The sequence below is a fragment of the Argiope bruennichi genome, chromosome 3 (assembly GCF_947563725.1).
Source record: "Argiope bruennichi chromosome 3, qqArgBrue1.1, whole genome shotgun sequence".
Lineage (NCBI taxonomy): Eukaryota > Metazoa > Arthropoda > Arachnida > Araneae > Araneidae > Argiope > Argiope bruennichi.
Window position 1 is genome coordinate 88,729,599 of NC_079153.1, and position 21,041 is coordinate 88,750,639.

Here is a 21,041-nt window from a genome sequence, read left to right on the forward strand (position 1 = left end):
GCTTTTCATGAAAAACTATCTATGATTTGATTTGTTGCTTTCCTAATTCAATGATCCTTCTAAGAATCACATATTATTTTTGTGGTATTATGTTTCTATGTAAAAATGATCTACTTCCTAAATATTTTTACTCACATTGTATATGTACTATCTATTGATGTGTTTAGCAGAGGGAATTAACTCTTGTTAAATAAGTAGATAGAAAAATATATAATCAATTTATTGTTTCAAAAAATATAAAAGAAACATTCATCAATGATTAGAAATACTTCATTGATTTATATACCCATATATTTACTTTATGGACATTTTTAATCAATTAAAGAAATTTTAAATCGATACACTAAAATCTCTACTAAACTATATCCATGAATTCATCGTACCAGCGGTGAAATTTTTCCAAATCACTGTTCAAACATGCACTGGAAAATGAGTTGATGCCAATAACTTTTAAAAAATGTTATGTTTTATGAAGTCCATTGAAATGTAAATGGAATGTCTTCACGCTTTGAGAATATGACAACCCAAGAGAATTTGGGTAAAATAAATATTCAATGACTACATCAAAAACGATGCTAGAGTTAGTTATTCACACTGATTATTTGGTTTATCCATCCAATATATGCAGATACTTTGACATATACTCCTGGAACATTTTCTTTACCACATCCGAAGCCCCACGACACCAATCCAGTAAGTTCGTGGTAGCCTTCGTTTTCACAAGTCAGAGGTCCTCCTCCATCACCCTGAAAGGCAGAAAAACAGCAAAGTTTGTATAAATAAACATAAATTTTCACTAGCTTCACACTATTAAAGTAATATTTTTTTAATTGACGATTATAAATTTCATAATCATTTGCTTTGATTGAAAATTTAAAATTGGATTGACAATACAAGTGTGCTTTAAAAATGATTATAAGTGAGTTTGTTGAAGACAGTTATATGTTGAAAGAAGAAGCAGAAGGAAAACAACTTAACTCAATTTCCGGTTGGAGAGGGTAAGAGGGAAATAACGAATTTCATTTACATCATACCAAGGGTGGGAATAGACTACTAATGAACAATTTTTTAAAAATTTTTAAAGTGTAGTAAATTAAGTGAAAGAATTATAAAAAATCATAATGCAATTCAATTCAAATTCTTTTATAGTATTTCTAAAAATTCCGACGAAATCTTTATCCTAAAACGGAAACGCCATTATTCTAACTCTTGAATGCAAACATGGCGGTACTATGACTCCAGCTCTATAATTAATTTTTTTAACTTGTTCACAAATTACATAAAACAATTTTGTATTTACTTATTATATACATTAATTATTATATTGATAAATATTCGGTCATTATCAAGCTGCTGCACCAGGAGAAGATTCATAAATCTATTGCCAAATATGAATATCTGTTTCATTACTTTATAGTTCTATTTAACTTCTTAGTAAAAGGTTATACATCACTCTTGAGGTGCTGAATGTTCTGCGGTGAAATCTAACTTAAATATAGAGTCAAGGTACTAGTATAATACAATATACTAGTCAAACTACTATCTATCAAATTCATACTTCAAACCCATATTGACGGCGCAGATCTCGAAGAAACCCTAATCTATAGGCTGAACTTCTGACCTTCTCACTGTCTCCTCGCTTTAGTTGCCGACTCGCTACTTCTCGCAACTGGCTACTACACACAAGATACGACGCTGCTTCTACAGTAGACAACAAGACTCGGTGGCACACAGCAGTTCAGTACTCGCTCCACACAACGCTGACACTCCGCTGTTGCTTCTCTATCCTCTCGAAGACTCGTTACTTGTCGGCGACTCCGACTACAATTCAATTCACCGTTCAATTCACAATGACTTCACGACGACCTGCAGCTTGAGAGTACCGGCCTTTTATTGTTCCCGGGAGGTGGGCCTAGAACCTTCTGGGCCAAGCAGGCCGTATCTCATTTCCTATTCGATGGATCGTGAAAATTCTCGAAGTTTCCAGCATTATCCATTTTGTTGCCAAAAGCGCCAAATTCGACGCCAAGTTGCCAAATGATCGCCAAGCTCTGAAGTCACTGACGCATCACTCGATCAGTACACACAGGGCTAATCGTTAAAACGGTCTTTTTTACGATGACACTAATCGTGATGGGAAGCAAAATTACAGGTTTGTAAAAATATTATTTTTCACGGACATCAGTCAATATTATCCGAGTAGTAAGACAGATCTTTATGTTATACCACAAAGGTTGTTACATCATTACACAGATGGTTACACATTTTTAGAACGTTTTAGGGCCGTTTAATTGAGGTTTAAAATATGAAAACAATTTCTTAAAATGCTCGATCTGAGAGTCTCTTTTCTGAATTATACGCCTGCGCAATAATCTCTATGGTAGAAAAGCTTTTCGTAAAATATCAAAGGGTATTAATTTACATTCCTCGGAAGTAACTTGTGAATTTTTCTTGATGAAGTTTCACCTCTATCAAAGTCATTGTGATAAAGAAAGGAAAAAATTTCTCTTTATATAGGAAATAAAGTTGATTTTAACATTCTTTTCCATTCCATTTTTATTTTTTATTTTCCATTGTAGGAGAACTATGTGATAATATGAAACTTTCTTTGCACTGGTAAAACCAGGTTTGTTAATTTGTTTCTCTGCATTTTCTATAAAATAGACTTATTTTGTAGCAGTCATTTAACTAAAATGTGCTACATTAAGGCTTACAAAGAATTTCCATTTATTTTCAGTTAAATAATTTTCATAAAGGTTTTATAATCTGTTCTGTTTTGAACCACCAGTTTTGGCTTTTAAAAGTTGTAAATAATTTTGATTTATTATTTTATTTATTGTTTCCACAGAGGAATTTTAAGATTTTCAATTGATATCTGCACCGATGGATTTTCTCTTATTATTTTCACTTGTTTTAAACCTTTTTAAAGTATTCGTTAGGAATCTCCTTTCCATGGAGAAGTGATGATAGACGTTTTTTCACTTTTTCCGATTAAATTTTTTTTTATTTGTCATTTTAAATTAAACCGATGTAAAAATAAAAAAAGTGTTAAAAAACGTTGGAAAATTAACAATTTCTTCTTAAAAAAACACATTGTAAAAGAACAAGAGTAGGAATTTCAAAAAGTTAAAAATAATTTTAACAATTAAAGTATGAAGGTAAAATGGATGCATTTGTCTAATCAGGAACCAGTCGCCAGTTTAGGAATTTTGGATTTATTACTTTAAATTATGCATACGTAGATGACTGTATTTTAAATGAACTGAATGTCTGTATTGACTGTCTGTATTCAAAATGAATTAGTTTCCATTGATTGAAAAATGAATCCTCTTAAAATGTAACAATCAGTTTTAAAAGATACAGCATTGTAATTTGTTTAAAATATGCATTGAAAAATAACTAATAAGATACTATATTACTTTAATGATTCTCACTTGTAGAACTATCCTCAAATAATTTACTTAGTAATTTCCACTATAAGAGAAGTGGGAAAATCCTAATGTATATATATTTTACACTAAAAAAATTGTGAGAAAATCCTAATATATACAGATATTTTTTTTATAAATTAAATTGTATATTTCGAAAACTTTTTCATTTTAATCAAAATAAGCTAGCAGAATGTTTTCGTCTTTCCAGAAATTTTCAAATTTGATTGAAACAATTTTGTTATTAGATTCTTTTTTTCAACTTTTTGTGCATTAAGCAAAACTATTCCAAAAATAAAAAAAATGTGATAACAATAACAGTTTCTAAACGCATGCTGTTATCTGAATATTACATTTTATTATTATTATCTTTATTCTTCAGCTTATAATTCATTTCAGAATTTATTTACATAAATTTTATAGAATGGATCATTATCAATTTTTTTCCTACAAATTCAAGAGCGGATAGCATTGTTTGTATTAAAAAAAATCTCTTTTAATTCTTGTTTCTTTATTTTAATTATTCTGTTTATTTAAATTAAATTCTGAAAATATAAAAATTGTATAAAGTAGCCGAGAACGCACACATGTACAAATTTTCAGAATTCTTACATTTCAGTAATTGAGGGATAAACCTTCTATAGAATTCTATCTTTACAAATATAAAATAAGTTAAATTTAAAAAAATAATAAAGAAACGCTTAAACAAAGCAATTGTAAAGACGAACACTATTTATATTTTTAAAATAAATCACGAGTAATAAAAATATATACATAAACAGAAACCCATCACAATTGCAGCTAAAAATTTGTCACCTGCAGCAAAGAATTATAAGAAGTTGAAATAGTTTAAAAGAATCTAAAATATGCCTATTTAGAGTTCAAATTCCAAAGATCAACACTTACTTGGCATGCGTCATTTCCGGATTCACCTCCAGCACAGAAACTGCCTGCAGGTAATATGAATCGCTTTTCTGTGACTTTATTCACTTGCTCGGTACAAAGTTTCTCTTCTACTATTGGCAATGTCGCTTCACGAATCTTGAGTGCTATGGGTCCACCTTTATTGAAAAACAATTGAAGCGATTACTATTTATTAAAATAAAAGCGAATACTTACTTTCGCTGAATAAACACGAAATTTTTTCAGCCATTTCATTCTTAATTACGATCGCATTTTAAAATGTGCAGAAATAAAAACTCGATATTAAATTAATAAATGCAGAATATTTATGTGTTGCATAAATATAAATTTAAGCATAATTGTTTTCAAACAATTTAATTACTATACATAACACAACAATATGCAAATCTTTATGCAACTAAATATTTATCAAAAACTTTGCTTTCGTTATATTATTTCATCTTTATTTAATTATTTCTAAACGTTTCCGTACTTTAAAAAATGTTTTGTTTCGGTTACAAGGAAAGGGTGTTGAAATTTTGAATTACTGCATTTATTAAATTCTTTCTATTTCAGTTATTAATGACAGTTCACGAATCTTTAACAGCAATTGAACTTGCATCTGTTATTGAAATATATCCAATAATTCCATCATCTAGGAAGCTGAAATTCTTTTATATATGAGATGCATTTCCTCTGAAACATGTTTAAAGTAAATTGCAAAAGTTGAGATTTTTGATCGACTCCTGACATGAGATTAATAATCATTATCTTCAAGAAAATATCTTCTTTATTCGTGCATTATACACTGTTTTTAAATTTAAAAACATTGGAGATTCTAATCTTATTTTCTAGTTTTAAAGTAGAAATATTTATGAACCAAAGATTCCTTTTAAAAAACTGAGCTTGATCTAGGATTGGACTTAGTTTCAATATATGGAAATAAATAGCCATCTTGGAAAATTTTCATAAGAGATTGCTTAGCCTCCGTTTGTATTTCGCTTGAAGAAAACTTTGAAAAAGCTCAATTTGTTAATATAACTGTAGCCAATAACACATTGTTGAAACATATATAAAATTATCAGCTTTCAACCCAAAATCTTTCTCCGTCGATTTATATTTTACAACTATATCAGGCCGTGTCTTAACGCACCAGAACACTGATGGACAGAAGGTGGAAGTGAAATGTGTTTTAGAGATTAGCCAATGAATATATGTACATCAAATATTTTAAATGCTTACAAGTACTTGTAGGCACTTACAAGTACTTGTAAGCACCTGTATATATTCAATGTAACTCTTCAAACTTTCCTGCTGGAGGATAAAATGAATGATCCGATATGTGCTATGTTCTCGTATGTCTTTAATGGAAGCGAAACTGTACTTTTTGATAACTGTAATACCATCCGAAGCCATGACCAAACTATCAAGAAACTGCTAATTTCTGTACTACATAAAAAATAAGCACAAAAAAGGTTTTTTTGTCGATGTTATTCCGTTCGTTTTTTGACTCTAAAATTATAATTTGAAATCTGCTTGTTCAGTAATTTGATGCGTTTTGAATATTTTGTTCTGTAAAAGAAATGGATTTATGAAAATAATATATACTTTTTTTCACATTTATGCCCATTTATTTGCAACGCCTACAATTGTCTTATTAGATACTAAGTGGCACTGATTTTTGATAGAGCCTTGCCTTCACAAATAGAAGATTGTCTATCTTAGATTTTATTCCTCAAAGATCCGTTGTTGCTGGAATTTTCAAAACTGTAAATTTGTTAAGCTCAATTCTCCTTCACTGTTTTACGGTTAAAGGCTTAAACAATTATCAAGACACGCTGATTTCTGTACTACATAAAAGTGCTTTTTGTCGATGTTGTTCTGTTCGCTTATTAATTTTAAAATTATAATTTGAATGCCTATTTGTTCATAAATCTGATATGTATCGAATATTTTGTCCTATAAAAGAAATGGGTATAAGAAAATAATAGAAACTGTTCTTTTGTTGCATTTATGACTATTTATTTGAGATGCTCAAAATTGCCGAATTGGATACTACAATCGCATTGGTTTTTGGATAGAACCTTGTTTTCGTGACCCAGTCCCAGATTTGTCAGTCCCAGATTCTATTCCTCAAAAAGTCCCGAATAGTTACACGAATTAGAAACATTTTAAATACGTCAAGTTCAATTCTTCTTCTACTGATGTTGAGTAGAAGTTTAAACAAAGAGTCTCAACCTATTAGCTAGACCATGATTGCTAAATTTGATATCATATCAGTCCCAAAATATCTTCCATGCAACCTGAAAACGTCAAGTTAATCTAACCAAAATTAAAAATACTCAAAAGTAATGAGATTTTCAGCCTTACTTTCATCCATGTACCCATAACCAGTAACTGTGCATCGCTTGCCAGGAAGGCTTTCCGCGCCCCTAGCTGGCAGGCAAACCAGACACACGCTCTCTTGAAGTTGAACAGGGTTCTCTAATCTCAGCAATGCGATATCGTTGTCCAGCGTCTGACCATTGTGATTGTGATGTATATAAGAAGTGGACACTTTCTGAGTCTGGGCCCCTGGTGTTCCATACTGGCTCGCCAAATCGTAATCTCCAACACGAACATAGATGGGGTCTCCGTTTCTCACCAAACTGAAATGACATCACTTCTGTTATTAAATCTTAGAAATGTTAAGTGGGAAAAGTATTTCAGAAAATTTAAAAAAATGTTACTTAATAGTTTTATTTAAATGGAAGCAAATCCTGTAATACAATAAAGAAAAGAAACACAAAATAAAAAACATTATTAGACTGTTATAAAATATTGTAATAAAAAAATTACATCTTATGTAAAAAAGTTTGATGACAAAATAACAATGAACGGCATCTGCCATTTTTCTTGATTTTTTTTTATTCCCTAATTATTAATACCTATATATGTTTACTACAGTATTATAACAAAGGACTTGAGAAAAATAATCGCGGAAATCATTTACACGTTAGAAAAACTATTATATATTAACTAAGAAACACCATTTGTTTTTATAAAACTAATGGAACACAGGATGAAATCGATAAATGCTTAGTGTGTCTAGGAAAAATGCATAATTTTCCTAAAATTAAAGATTTATACGGGAATATCTTGCTGATTATTGATAATAAGCTTATTTTGTGCATAAGCAGTTCCTTGATAAATTGAAACACAGAAAATTGATGCTTGCATTATATATTTTAAATGGCGTTCAATATTTAAATTTGAAATTTATTGGGTATCACAAAATTTCTATTAATAAGGCTAAAAATAAATAATTTTTTATTTGAAATATTTTATTATTTTTATTGCACTTTCTTTGTTACTATTATTCTAATTCTTGCATTTTTAGTGCGTTGAATTTTTATCATCTTTTAAAGTTTACCTTGCTTATTTAATATGACTTCACGTTTGCATTAAAATATTTTATGGTTGTTAGCATTTTTAAAGTATTTATTACTACGATTTTATTGACTTTTTTGAATTTATGGCATATTTGGCTACTTTTAATTATATATTTGTTAGAATATATGATTTTAATATTAATGTTTATTTATATTTTTTCATTATTAAAAAATTTTAATATGTTTATAAGTGTGTTAGAAAAACATTCATGTCAGAAAGAAAATAGCACATCATATTATGATGATTTAAAAGTTTTCTTTCGAATGTCCACACTACATACTTTTGATATAATTTAAAAACATCAAGAATACACTTCAAAAAGACTTCTTAAGACAATCTTTTTACACAAGATATAAAATTAATTAAACTCAGTATCATAACACAGCTCAAAGTGTTAGATGGTATTCGCAAAGCTAATTATTTCCTGCCAAGTAATATTTAGGTATATAAGTTTTGACACGAGCAGGTACATTTGTTTTGTAATTATAACGTCACATGAAATAACTGTAAAACTGATAAAAGCAGGTTTTCATCTAATCGAAAGCAATTTTTTCCTGTAAAATCAATCTTGCTTCATAAAAGAAATATCAACATATAGTAATCGCCGAATGTAAATCTGGGGTCAGCAGATATCAGCAAATATGCAATGTTACTATTAAAGAAGATTAAACTTGGGTATAATCGTTTTAAGACGGAGTATACATACATTCTGCTTTTTTTTATATGGAAATCACAATTTAAGAGACGTCTTCTCAAACTGACAATGCGTTTAAAATGAAACGCAGAATCAATTCTTGTCCGCTTTTTAAATATTAGTAGTAGGTAAGTAATGCAATGATATTTATATTTTTATGAATTTCTTTTAATAAAATAAGAATACATTTTATAGCCAAAAATCATTAATAAATTATTTAATCCGTTTAAACATGCATATTGTCAACAGCCCCAGGCAGAAAAGTATCATTGATAATCAATCCTCTAGTGAAAAAAAATCCATTCTATGATCTGGAATTAAATAGGGCATGAAGATTCTTTAAAGCTCGTTGTAAATCCTAATAATAGTGAAAAAAAAGAGGGAAATTGTGACGGAGATCCGAAGATTTGAGGAGATATCTCATCCTTTTGTTTGTTTTATTTTTTCCAGCAAAAGAAGAAGGTCAAAGAAAGTTAACGACATTCAAGGGTATTGAATACGACGTTACATCAAACAATTCCGAACATCATATAAGAATAATCATATAAGAAATATTTTTCTTAATTCAATGTGCATATTTCTAATTAAATAAATTGATACATGGGTAGATACGATTAAATTTAAACTTATACATTTATCGCATGTTAATTGATATAAGTTTTCGTGTTGGGTCTTAAAAAAATAATTTTCAAACTTAATATTCATTTGGATTACTGTTGTTTTTGTTGTTGTTTCTTATGGCACTTGCCACGGACAAGCCCGCGGTTACGAAGACAGCGATTTAAGCCGGAGGGTGAGCGTCTCTTGTTTTTATAGTAGCGCCAACTAGGCCCAAGAGTACGACTTTGCTACTCACACATCACTCATTCGCTTGCACAACCCCTTTTTACAGGAGGGCACATTCTCACGTATTACAGATAGAGCAACGGAAGAACAACCATGCCCAAACAAGGACTCGAACCCGGGACGCCCAGATCACGGGGAAGACGAGCTACCCCTATGCCAGGACGCCAGGACTCTTGTTTATAGCACCACTAACCTTCTTTTACATTTATAAACATGTAAAGCGTTACAGAAAAAGGGCTGAGACTTTAAAGGTCTACTTAATCTGTGAAAAGTAACAGTTTATTTTAAATACAACATTCGGTAGAAGCCCAATGAATTTGCAATAAAGGGGATTCAAATCACCTGAATACTTAGTCTTCAAACTCACTCAAACTGGAAGCCATTTGTCTATTTCCTTACCTCTTAGGTCTCCAGATCTCTTTTGCTTCGATTTCATTTTGATGGATCAGTTGAAAAATCATATTTAAGAGACGACAGAGACATCAAAACTAGCATGTATATCATAGAAAAGTATAACGTTTTTGGTAAGATTTGGAGCGATGGTATTTGGGCAAGCTTTATGATATGCACATATATTACAACAAATAAAAAATGCATTTAAATATTTCTGATGAACATTATTTCTTGTAAATAGTTCGTTTTAAATGTAAGCGTATAGTTTTATTTACGTGAAATAGGATTTTTTTATCCATAGTCACACTCAAATAAAACTAATCAGTAAAACCGGTTTTTAACATTTTCTACCACCCAACATAAAAAGAATGCAAGAAAAATGTGAAGTTTACGATCTCGTAGCTAGTTTTTATTCATTCTTCGCAGATCTGATTACTACAGATTAACTAACGAAAGTTGTAGCAGAAAATCTCATGCAAATTGCAGAGTGCTTAAGAAATAAAAAATATATTTGCTACACATTTTAAAAATAAATATACAATAAGATTAGATATTTTGTTTTCTTGAAATGGGATATCCTTTTTCCATAACATTTACGAAATTCAAATAAAAACTAATCACTAAATTCGGATTGAAGCAAACTAATATCCACGAACAAAATAAAGTAATAACACATGCAAAGTAAAAAAAAAAAATGTTTAAAGAAAGTATTATCGATAACTTTCACTTTGCACTGTGATAGATAAATATATTTAAGCATCATAAATGTTAATTATTCATGAATTGATAATTCAGCCACACTGAACATTAAAAAAAACTTGGCGTTGCTTGACGCTATTTACACAACCGAGAAATGACGTAGATCAAAATGGGCTGGATATTTTTAAACTCCGCCCAGCGTTATAACTGATGATGATAGACGATTATATTTACTGATAATTTCAATTGAAATAATATTGTCTGCTGCAAACTGTCTGATTTTATTGCATTTTTTTTCCAGCGTGTTTTCCTTTTCAATTATTTGTTTCGATATCTATCGACTGCAGTTTTACTCACTTATGTATTTGCATTGGATAAAAATTAACAGCCAAAGTCATTATTATTTTCTTATTTGTATAGATTTATTAAATGTTATTGTAGTTTACCTTCGTTGATGTATCGAGGACGGCTCTGTGTGGAATTTGCTAACTTTTATATATTCGTTACACTTACTATTTTAACGATATTAAAATTAACAAATTCATTCATGTATGACTTACGATGTAATACAGTGTGCAGCAGTGAGGACCCACCGACTTCCAATCAGAGCACCACCACAGAGGTATTGATTTTTTGCGTTTATCAAGGCAACCTGTAAATATTTATTTATCGTTATTAAAATATAAAAGATAATTATTTTAATTTTACATTCTGCTTTAACGCTTAAATAAAACAATGATCGTTCAAAGACACAAAAAATCTCCACTGAAACTCACTTGCCAACACCACTCTCCAGGCACTGAAGTTTTTCCACCAACTACTCTTCCTGTTTTTCTTCGTTGATTGCCTTTGATTCCACAAACGTACATTCCAGGTCTTCGAGTTACTTCTTGAGTCACTAAAATTTGTAACCATAAAAACTCAAAAGTTATGACTTATTTATTGAGTTTACCATATACAACTATATTAAAGAATATCATAAGATTTTTTTTCCCTTCGAATTGGAAATTAAATGAAAAAAAGGAGAACATTTATCAAAGAAGATGTACATAAACATCAATCTTGCGAAAATTCTGGAATAATGTTTGACTCTAAGTAAACTGTAGAAAGTAACTAAAAAGTAAAGAAGAAAAACTAGAAAGTAAACTAAGCATTTAATTTCAACTATAATATAATTTATATTTCGAAAATAATAGGAAACATATCACTATAAAAAATTGATTTTTTTTCATGATTATTTTCATTTGTTTCATTTACAACATTTTAATATAAAATTCGATAATTTTCAATTGTTAAAATATTTAGCTTTATTTTGATTTCCTTACTTTCAATGTTGTATAAATATTAAATTGTTAAATTTTTTTGAAGAAATGTACTTTCTTAAAGTATTTGTTTCTCTCTCTCTCTCTCTCTCTCTCTCTCTTTTTAAAACTGTCAGTGAGACCGCATTACGAAATTTTTTTTTTTTTTTTTCGAAATATCTATTATATTGCTTACAAAATAAAACATAAAGAGAATCACTTTCAAGATAAATAATTTCAAAAACATTACTTTATTTAAAACATTAAAGTAATAAAATTACTTAAACTTATTTTATTTAAAGTAAACTTACTTTCTACTTTAGAGCTTTCAACTGATTTAATCAAATCCAATGGCCGTCCAGACTGCAAATGCTCCTCGTATTTTTCGATGTGTTCCACAGGTGTGCAACACAAAGTACCTTCCTCTTCACATCTAAATCCATTGTAAATTGCGGTATTTCCAAAGCATGTAAATCTCAGGAAAGATCCAATGCATGAGCCCGGGCATTCAGGCTGTAGCTTCTTCGAAATGGTGTTGTTTGAATAATTCCTATCACCTGTGACCATCTGAGTTGAGACAGGTATCGGTGGTCTAATAGGGACCACTTGATCACCTACATTTGTTGGAATAGGAATGGGAATAGGCCTCAATGGAATTATCTTATCATTTGTGTCAGAGGGAATGGGAATAGGTATAGACTGTCTAACGGGAATTTTGTCATTTATGTTTGATGGTACAGGAGGTCTAACATGAATGGTTTGGTGATCTACATTTGAAGGTGGCGGATGTCTAATAGGAACAGTGTTGTCTCCAGTAACTGAAGGTACTTGATTCCTAATAGGAACCATATTGTCTCCAATAGCAGAAGGCACTGGAGGTCTTATTGGTATTGTTTTGTCTCCTACATTTGATGCTGAAGGCCTAATAGGATTTATTGAGTCAGATCTACTTGGAGATAACGGTCTTTGGTGACTTTGTATGGGCCGGAAAGAGTCTTGAAGTGGTATAAATACTGTTTCTGATGATTCTGGTGAATGAGGAGGATATGATTCAGGTGCACTAGATTCCACGACTTCCTCACTGCTTGGTGATCCTATGATTATAGATGCATTTAAAGAAGTAGGCTTATCTTCAAAATTCGTTGGATGAAATCTGTCCCTTGTTAAATCAGTGTCTATAGGTCGCAAACTGTCAGATCCAAAATCGATAGAGGTACCAACGAAACGATCTGGTATGCTAGTATGTTGTTTGTTGGAATTCATTGGTTCTTCTGGTTGCATGAGTGGTTTCGGATTCTGTATTAGTGTCGTAGAAACGAAACGAGAATCATCATGTTGGTTGACATTCGGCTGATGATTATTTTGCAATACTGTAGAATGAGTAAAATTTTTTCTTTTATCATATGCATGTTGACCACTTGAATCATGACGTGATGGTAAAGCAAGCGGCTGTTGTGGTACACCTGTAAATCTAGAAGGGTTGAGTTCCAAAGAAGTGTTAACTAACTGTGGTCTGAGAGGGAAATTTGGTTGATTATTGCTTCCATAATTGTTATTTTGAGAGTAAGAAGGTTTCACATAGACATTATTTGCCGGAACTTGCATAGGAGGCAACTGGCCATACCCTGATTGTCCTGGAACTAAATAACCTTGGTTTGAATTGGCCTGATTGTGAACATGTGGAGCAGTAACTGGAGGCACAGGTTTGCCTGGAAAGGGAATTTGTGGTCTCTGTGGATAAGGATGATGCATAGGTTGTTGATTTACTTGTGGACCATGGCTCTGAGGAACCTGTGGAATATTAGGGTAACCATATGGAGGGGAATCGGGTCTAATGAGAGGAATTTGTGGCGGAATATGAATGTGATCTTTTACATCCGGCTGGTAGCAACAAACGAAATCCTGTTTGCATTCAGACTGCAACATAATTTCAGATGGACTGTTACACATACCTCTTAGGAACATAGGTATGCATGCACCTGGGCAAGGATTACTCATGTAATCTTGGTTCGCAGGAGTCGTCGCTGTAGGAATACTAGGTTCATCATTATTTAAGCAACAACGGCCGTCATTAGGACATGAATAAACTTCACTAACTACATCACAAAGAAGACTGAAAAGTGGGGCAACACAAGATCCCGGGCAAACAGGTTTACTTATTATTGTTGTTGAAGCAGATGAAGATCCGTAATTTGGGTATCTAGTCGTGGGGTATCTCTTTTCATAAATATTATTTGTGGTTATTGGTATATTGGTAGTTGTAGTGTCTAAGGGAGCATCGTCTTCATCTTGGTGTGAAGCGCAACAAGTAGATCCTTTCTCGCAATACCCGGGAATAGTGGCACTACAATAGCGAACAAAAATATTCTCTACACAAATACCATTACAAGGTCTAAGTTTTTCAGTAGTTGTGGCCATTGTTGTCGTTTTAGCTTCGGTAGTAGGTCGAGACTGATATTTAGTTGATGTCTGTGAAGATGATGGTGAATTATAAATGTGATTAGTGGTTGTTTCATGAGCAGGCTCTGTTGAAACTAGAAAAACTTCGTACTCCGTAGAAGATTCAGTTGAATAGTCTTCTGGTAGAGGAGCAGATGTTTCTACTACAGTTCCAAAGTTATAGTCACTGCTTACACAGCATCTCAGATAAGATGCACCACAAGTAAATTGTTCAACTACTCTACTACATAAAATAGAAGTAAATGCATGCACACATTCTCCTGGGCATGGGATTTCATTCAATGTACTGTTTATGTCACTTGTAGGAACGTCTGCTGCACCCAATAATCCTGTAAAAATAAAATTTTGGTTAGCTAAAATGTGAAAAATTATTTACATAAGTATTATTAATCAACTGTTTTTGTAGCATATGTAAGTATATTCTATTATATAACAATATAATCATAATTTAGCGATTTATTATCTAATATTTGAAAAGGATTACAATATAGACAAATATTTTAACAATAATATAAAATATCATTAGTGATTTGAGAACAAAAGGGAGAACTTTTTGATGTTATAGGTGTTGAATCAAACACTGCAAACAAAATATCTGAAAAGAGGATAATTTGAGGATATATTCTTATCTTACCACTGCTTTATTTTTTAAATTCTCCTTATTCTACCGAAAAGTTATCGTAAAATGTTATTTTGCAGATCTATATTGGTAAGAACAATAGCTGTGCAAAAAAGAACAAAAATTTACCAATAATTTAAAAATTATTAAAGATAAATCAGGGACTTGATCATGTTACATATTTTAGAGGCATATATTTTTAGATTTCTAACAATTATAGGAGCATTCGCATGCGTAAAAGAAATACAGTGCTATAAAATAACAAAATCTTCTGAAAGAAAGTAATTTGAAGATAAATTGAGTGTACTCTAATTCTATCCCAACAAGTTAATTTTTAAAACTTTAACGATTGGCACAAACTTTTAAATCGAAAAACTTCTAAATGATGCAAAGATTGATATTATTAGCTGTTTGAGTCAATAAATTTACTTATAAAAAAGTACAACGTCTAAATTTTGTGTAATCCTTAGGCTCTACCAGTAATATTTAGTAAAATATTTTTGAAACATTAGCATTTTAACAAGAAAGTTCCACTCTTCTGAAAACTAAAATTCCTTATTGTCTGTATATTACTATTTTAGATCGTATCAGTTATGTGGAAAATTCAAAAATCAATAGTGAGCATTTCTTCGAGGCTTTTTAGTCTATAATATTTAATAAATCATCATTTTTGGTCACAAACGAACTGCGCTCATTATATTTAGAATGCCAGAGTATCAAAATCCGGGATATTGTGTGAAAGTTTAGTTCCCGTGACTTTCTTCATTAGTATAATTATTGAATCATAAAAAATAAAGTATAACTCTTTAAGTTTTTAGAGTATATTTCTACTGTAAATACGCCTACCGCTAACAGATTAGAAATTTGCTATCTGACTATTATTAGAAAGAATAGACTAAATATTCATTTCAGTAAAAATTAATAAATCAAAATATTCGTAAGGTTGCAAAATTAAATTATTCATTTTTTTATATCAATATCCTGCCTTGTGGCTTGATGCCACACGCGATTCCAAACTAAATAATAAACTTTTTTAAAAAAAATTGTGTACTGATTTTTCATTTACTTATAATTTATTCTTCTTTGGCTACCTGTTGATTCCCTAATATTTATGGTTGCTAAACTTTCAATTAAATATTTTGTGCTATCTTTTCTAAATGGCTTCCTGGGCAAAATATTTTTAAACTTCAAATTTTGCTAGACATATAACTCATTTTAATTTAGAAGATTTATATCATGCTGCTTTGTATTTTCATAATTTTCTGTCTACATCTTAATTCTCCCAATTATATCATAGGGAAGAACAGCACCATTTAAAAATTAGTCTTTGCTTAGTTCTGGAATTTAGTCTTAATTGTAACAAAATTTTTAAAAAAATATTAAAAGCATGCCTTATACCAAACTTGCTTAGTAAGCAAAAAAAACAAGATTCATGACTTGATCACCAACAATAGAAAAGATGCTAGGAAAAATTATTAGCATAAATGATTTTAATTTTTCTTCAACAATTTAATATATTGTTATAAGCAAAGTTGAAAATATTTTTTTTTTAATTTATAAAAATAGAAAATCTTATATTGCAAAAAATTTGCTTAATTGAACAGATATATTTTTAAATTTTAAGATGATATAATTTCATATGCTGTAACATTTGTGGAAGATGAGGAGAAAAACCATCAAAATTTCATTTCATTTTTAATCAATTAAAATTATAAAAAATATTTTCGAAATGCATGTTTCAACACTCTAAAGTACATTTGTGCTGAGCTCGGCAACAATAATCTGGCATGTAAAGTACCAATACTCTCTCTCTCTCTCTCTCTCTCACACACACACACACACACATACACAAACATTCATCTTTATTATTAACAGAAATTATTTTATTACAAGAAATATAATCATTCCAGTGCACTGCAAGAAGTATTAAATAAGCAATAAATATATATTAAAGTAAAGTATTTCTGCCATTTTTTCCGTGAGATCACAATTCAATATTTCATTATTTTAACAAAGAAAACAGCAGGGGGGGGATGCTTTTTCACTTTTCTTTAAAAAAATATGCCTTTACAGACGAAGTGTATGATAATATCTTTATTCTTGTAATACAAATTTTGTGAATAGCAAGGCTTTCAACATTGAAAGTCCCACGCTTCCATGGATATGTATTCCATTGGAAAATAATATAGCTCCTTTGGAAACTGAGAACTCATTCTAGTTTGTGAATTGAAAGTTTCAGGCGGCTTGCCATGTGAAGCTGTTTATCATCCGGCCTACAGAGGAATGAATCCGCTTTTAACTCTGAAAACTGGGACAGCACGAAAGCATTTAATAAAGCAGTGCTGTTTTGCATTTAGATTCTACAAGAAAATGGTGGAAAAAGTAGATTTTTAACTTAACGACTACAATATTGGGAAAAAGTGCGCCGCATTCTAAATGTATTATTACTTTCATTAAATCATTTTAAACTGGCAGTCTGGTGACGTCGGGATTAATAGTTGATAACAGCTTCAATCAAATATCTTGGGTAACGTGGTCTTAATAGATTCTTCAGAAAAATATTTTTTAACTTCAAATTTTGTTAAATTTATAACTTGTATTATTTTGAAAGCCTTGTTCTTAGGGTTATGCATTTTCCCAAATTTTTTTGTCTATATCTTTATATATTATATCGTTTGTTTGTTTGTTTCTTATGGCACTTGCCACTGACAAGCCCGCAGTTACGAATACAGCGATTTAAGCCTGAGGGGGACGTCTCTTATTTTTTATAGCAGCGCCAACTAGGGCCAAGAGTACGACTTTGCTACTCACGCATCACTCATTCGCTTGCACAACCCCTTTTTATAGGAGGGCACATTCACACATCTCACAGATAGAACAACAGAAGAACAACCATGCCCAAACCGGGATTCAAACCCGGGACGCCCAGATCACGCGGAAGACGCGCTACCCCTATGCCAGGACGCCGGCATATATTATATAAATATGTAATAAGAAAGAGAAGCAAAATTCAAAAATGAACAAATTTAAGAATTTTTTTCCATTATTTGACTATTTAATTACATCTTAACTGTAAACAAAACAAAATTTTAAAAATGTTACTAAAAGCATGTCTTTTACTGAAAAATGGAAAATATGTTGAACTTCATATTTTGATCATGGACAATGGTACGAAATCAAGTATGAAATATATTAGTAGTAACGATAAAAACGATTTAAGTTTCTCTTCAACAATGAAATATATAATTATAAATTTGATTTAAGTATTTTTGAAATGAAATAAATAGAAAAAAATTTCAAGGCAAAAATTAGAATAATTGAAACGATCGTTTTTTTAAATAAATTTTAAGATGATATAAAGAATCATGAACATGCTGCAGTATTTTTGAATGTCATGGTAAAAAGAATCAAAACTTTACTTAATTTTTAAATATAATTAAAAAAAATGTATAAAAATTGATCCGAACGTACTCCCATTTTCGAAGTATATATGTTTCAAGTGGTAAATAGTTTGGTTTGTAGAGTGGTGACACACGTATAGAGAGAGATACATAGAGATATACATAGGGAGAGAGAAAGTGACACATTCATCTTTATTATTAGTAGAGTTAGAGATAAAGATAAAGGGAAACATGAATTTGCTACTTTCATAAGTGAGAGAAAAATTGAGGAAAAGAGTGCTTTTTGGACTCTTTTTTTTCAAATGAATGTAGATTTTGCTCGTAATTTAAACTTTGAGATTGTGATTTCTTTAATATCATTTATATAATTACTGTGTCCTTTCTTGAGTTAAATAAATTGGCTGCATTAAGGTTATATTTTAATTCAAACGGAAATCGAAACTTTTATATGAAAACATAAACAAAATTTCGTTTCATTTCGAAGAAATATTTATGTAGAATAAGAATGCATTCTTTTTAAATCTCAACAATCTTTCTCTTCGTCGATTTTAGTTATTTCATTTATATTTGTGTTTAAAAACTAATATAAATTCAAATTCTCATTTTTTTCAGAATAGTTTAAGTTTTAATGATTTAATATTATATATGTCTCTTTTTTTCCCCTGAATTAATATGTCTGAGAAAAACAAGTTGCCCAGTTCTTTGTCAAAATTTATTTTTGTTTGTCCATCAAAATTTACATAATTGTCTACTGTAACAATTCACATTTCAACAAAGAGCAATAACTCAAATTGATAAACTGAAATAAGAAATTTAATGCAATTATGAAATGAAAATTTATAAAACAAATAAAAGTTTCAAGTACCTCAGTAATTAATACATTCAGTTTTTATTTTCTTTTATATTAATATGGTATCGTTTCATAAATAGTGACTCAATCAATCATGATAATCTCCCGCAATGATAATCTTTGTTTGGCAATGGAAACACCATGTGAGTATTAAATGAATTAGATATTTAGTCAATATTGGTTTAGTAGGAGCTTTCTGTTGTCCGAATGCTGTGATTGGTAATATATTTTTGAATAAAATCATGTAAATGTCACCCGATATTTTACAAAGATTAAATTCATGCTATAACAGCAACTATATATCATTTCAGCCTGAAATTCAATTATGTTGTTTAAAGAAAGCATAATGTTTTAAAGTATAAATTGTGTTTACTTTGCAATAGTAATTATATTATTACAAATATTAAACATTAATAACTAAAAATAACACATTAATATATCATTCTGTATTTCTGTAAGAAATTTTTTCCTCAATTTTAAAATATATAATATAATTAAACAAATAAAAAGTATTAACGAAAGTGAAATTTTTAAAAATAAACTTGGAATCCTGATTTCATTTCATCTACCTCGTTACAATTCATTAATTCCAGAACTTTCTTTTACGAAAGATTGACTACTGAGTAACTTAAATAAGGTCATTAACTTTATGCCGAAATTCAAATAACATGTGTCTTGATGATGCTTTCATTCGAGGTTTTGATTGATAAATAATCATAGCTTTTAATATCACCAAATTATTTTCATGTTTGTGACTTAAGTCGGCTTTAAGGTATTTATTTATTTTTGTCAGAATCATCGTTTTGCTCTAAAAAAGGAAGATTAACCTTTACTGACTTTCATAAGGAAACAGTGTATCAGAAAGCGAATGTTCTTTTTTTATCCACTTCTGTAAACTGAATGGTAGGTAAGAAGATTATAGGAATATCAATGAGAATCGTCTTCTTTAAAATTAGTAGCTTTAATGCTTTAAATGTTTTACAAAATATCGGCTGAAAAATGGAATTCAGGTCATAATGGTGATTCTTCTTGGAAAAATTGCTAAATGCAGCTGCAATGTTTTAAAAATGTAACATACAGAGCAGCTGTTTCTAAGTAGCTACCATGCAGCTGTTTTAAATATGCAATATGCCAACAGTTGCAACGTTTATTGCAGTGAAGATATATGCAAAACCAAAGGGCATAAAATTTGACAACAATTTAAAAATTCGCAACATTTTCAAATTCTAATATATAATAATTTAATATCTTTGGAATCATTAGAGTTTGATGCTAAACATTAACTCAGTTACAAACTTTATAATTTATACAATTTACCAATTAAGGGGAAAGTATAAACTTAGAAAATAAATGTGGAACATTTTTTTTTATTATTATTCGGACACCTTCAAATTGTTTTTATTCTGAAAAAACATAAAATCGAAACTAACAATAACAACATCTCCAAATTCAGATATGCATAATAAACTATTTACTCAGTAGGCAGTAGTTGCATTACAGACAAAGAAAATTTTGTTTGGTAAGAAATAAGGAAGACAGATTTTTATATCTAAAAGCCAATAAAAAAATTATTCAACTACAATAAAACATCAAAAAGATTTTGGATGACACCTGAACCAATTATTATCAATATAAATGAGTTGTAGATATGCATTTGAACAGCAAGATTATATTCTCCTGTACCCAATTCCTGTTTATAAACATAAAAATATTAAATATTATTATTTTTTTTTTTTCAAAGCTTTGTATGGGCCATGAAAAATTAAATCTCAGTTGATAAGACTTATTACAATATCCCTATAATATATTGTAAATATTTTATAATACATTTCTGACAGCAAAATTTTAAAAGAGATATAATAATGTTTATGGCCTTCATTTTAAAAAATAGTTATTTATTTATTTATTTAAAAAAAAACCAGGTTAGGAAATAAAAAATCTTAGTTTCATTTGTTTTAGCAATATCTGAAAAAAAAAGAAAAATGTATAAAAATTAAGTCGGAGGTTTGCGTGAG

The 21,041-nt window shown here is 30.0% G+C and overlaps 1 protein-coding gene across 1 annotated transcript in view; it reads right to left on the bottom strand.

Annotated features, from left to right (window-relative positions):
• Positions 1 to 204: 204 nt before the first annotated feature.
• Positions 205 to 21,041, bottom strand: part of LOC129962900 (protein masquerade-like) — a 46,362-nt gene continuing 25,525 nt past the window's right edge. Inside the window, exons 2-7 of the mRNA XM_056076901.1 lie at positions 12,008 to 14,485; positions 11,172 to 11,293; positions 10,956 to 11,047; positions 6,702 to 6,979; positions 4,335 to 4,489; positions 205 to 746 (exon numbers count right to left, since the gene is read on the bottom strand). Of these exons, the coding sequence (XP_055932876.1) occupies positions 582 to 746; positions 4,335 to 4,489; positions 6,702 to 6,979; positions 10,956 to 11,047; positions 11,172 to 11,293; positions 12,008 to 14,485 (3,290 nt within the window). The 3' untranslated portion in view covers positions 205 to 581. The remainder of the gene's footprint in view (positions 747 to 4,334; positions 4,490 to 6,701; positions 6,980 to 10,955; positions 11,048 to 11,171; positions 11,294 to 12,007; positions 14,486 to 21,041) is intronic.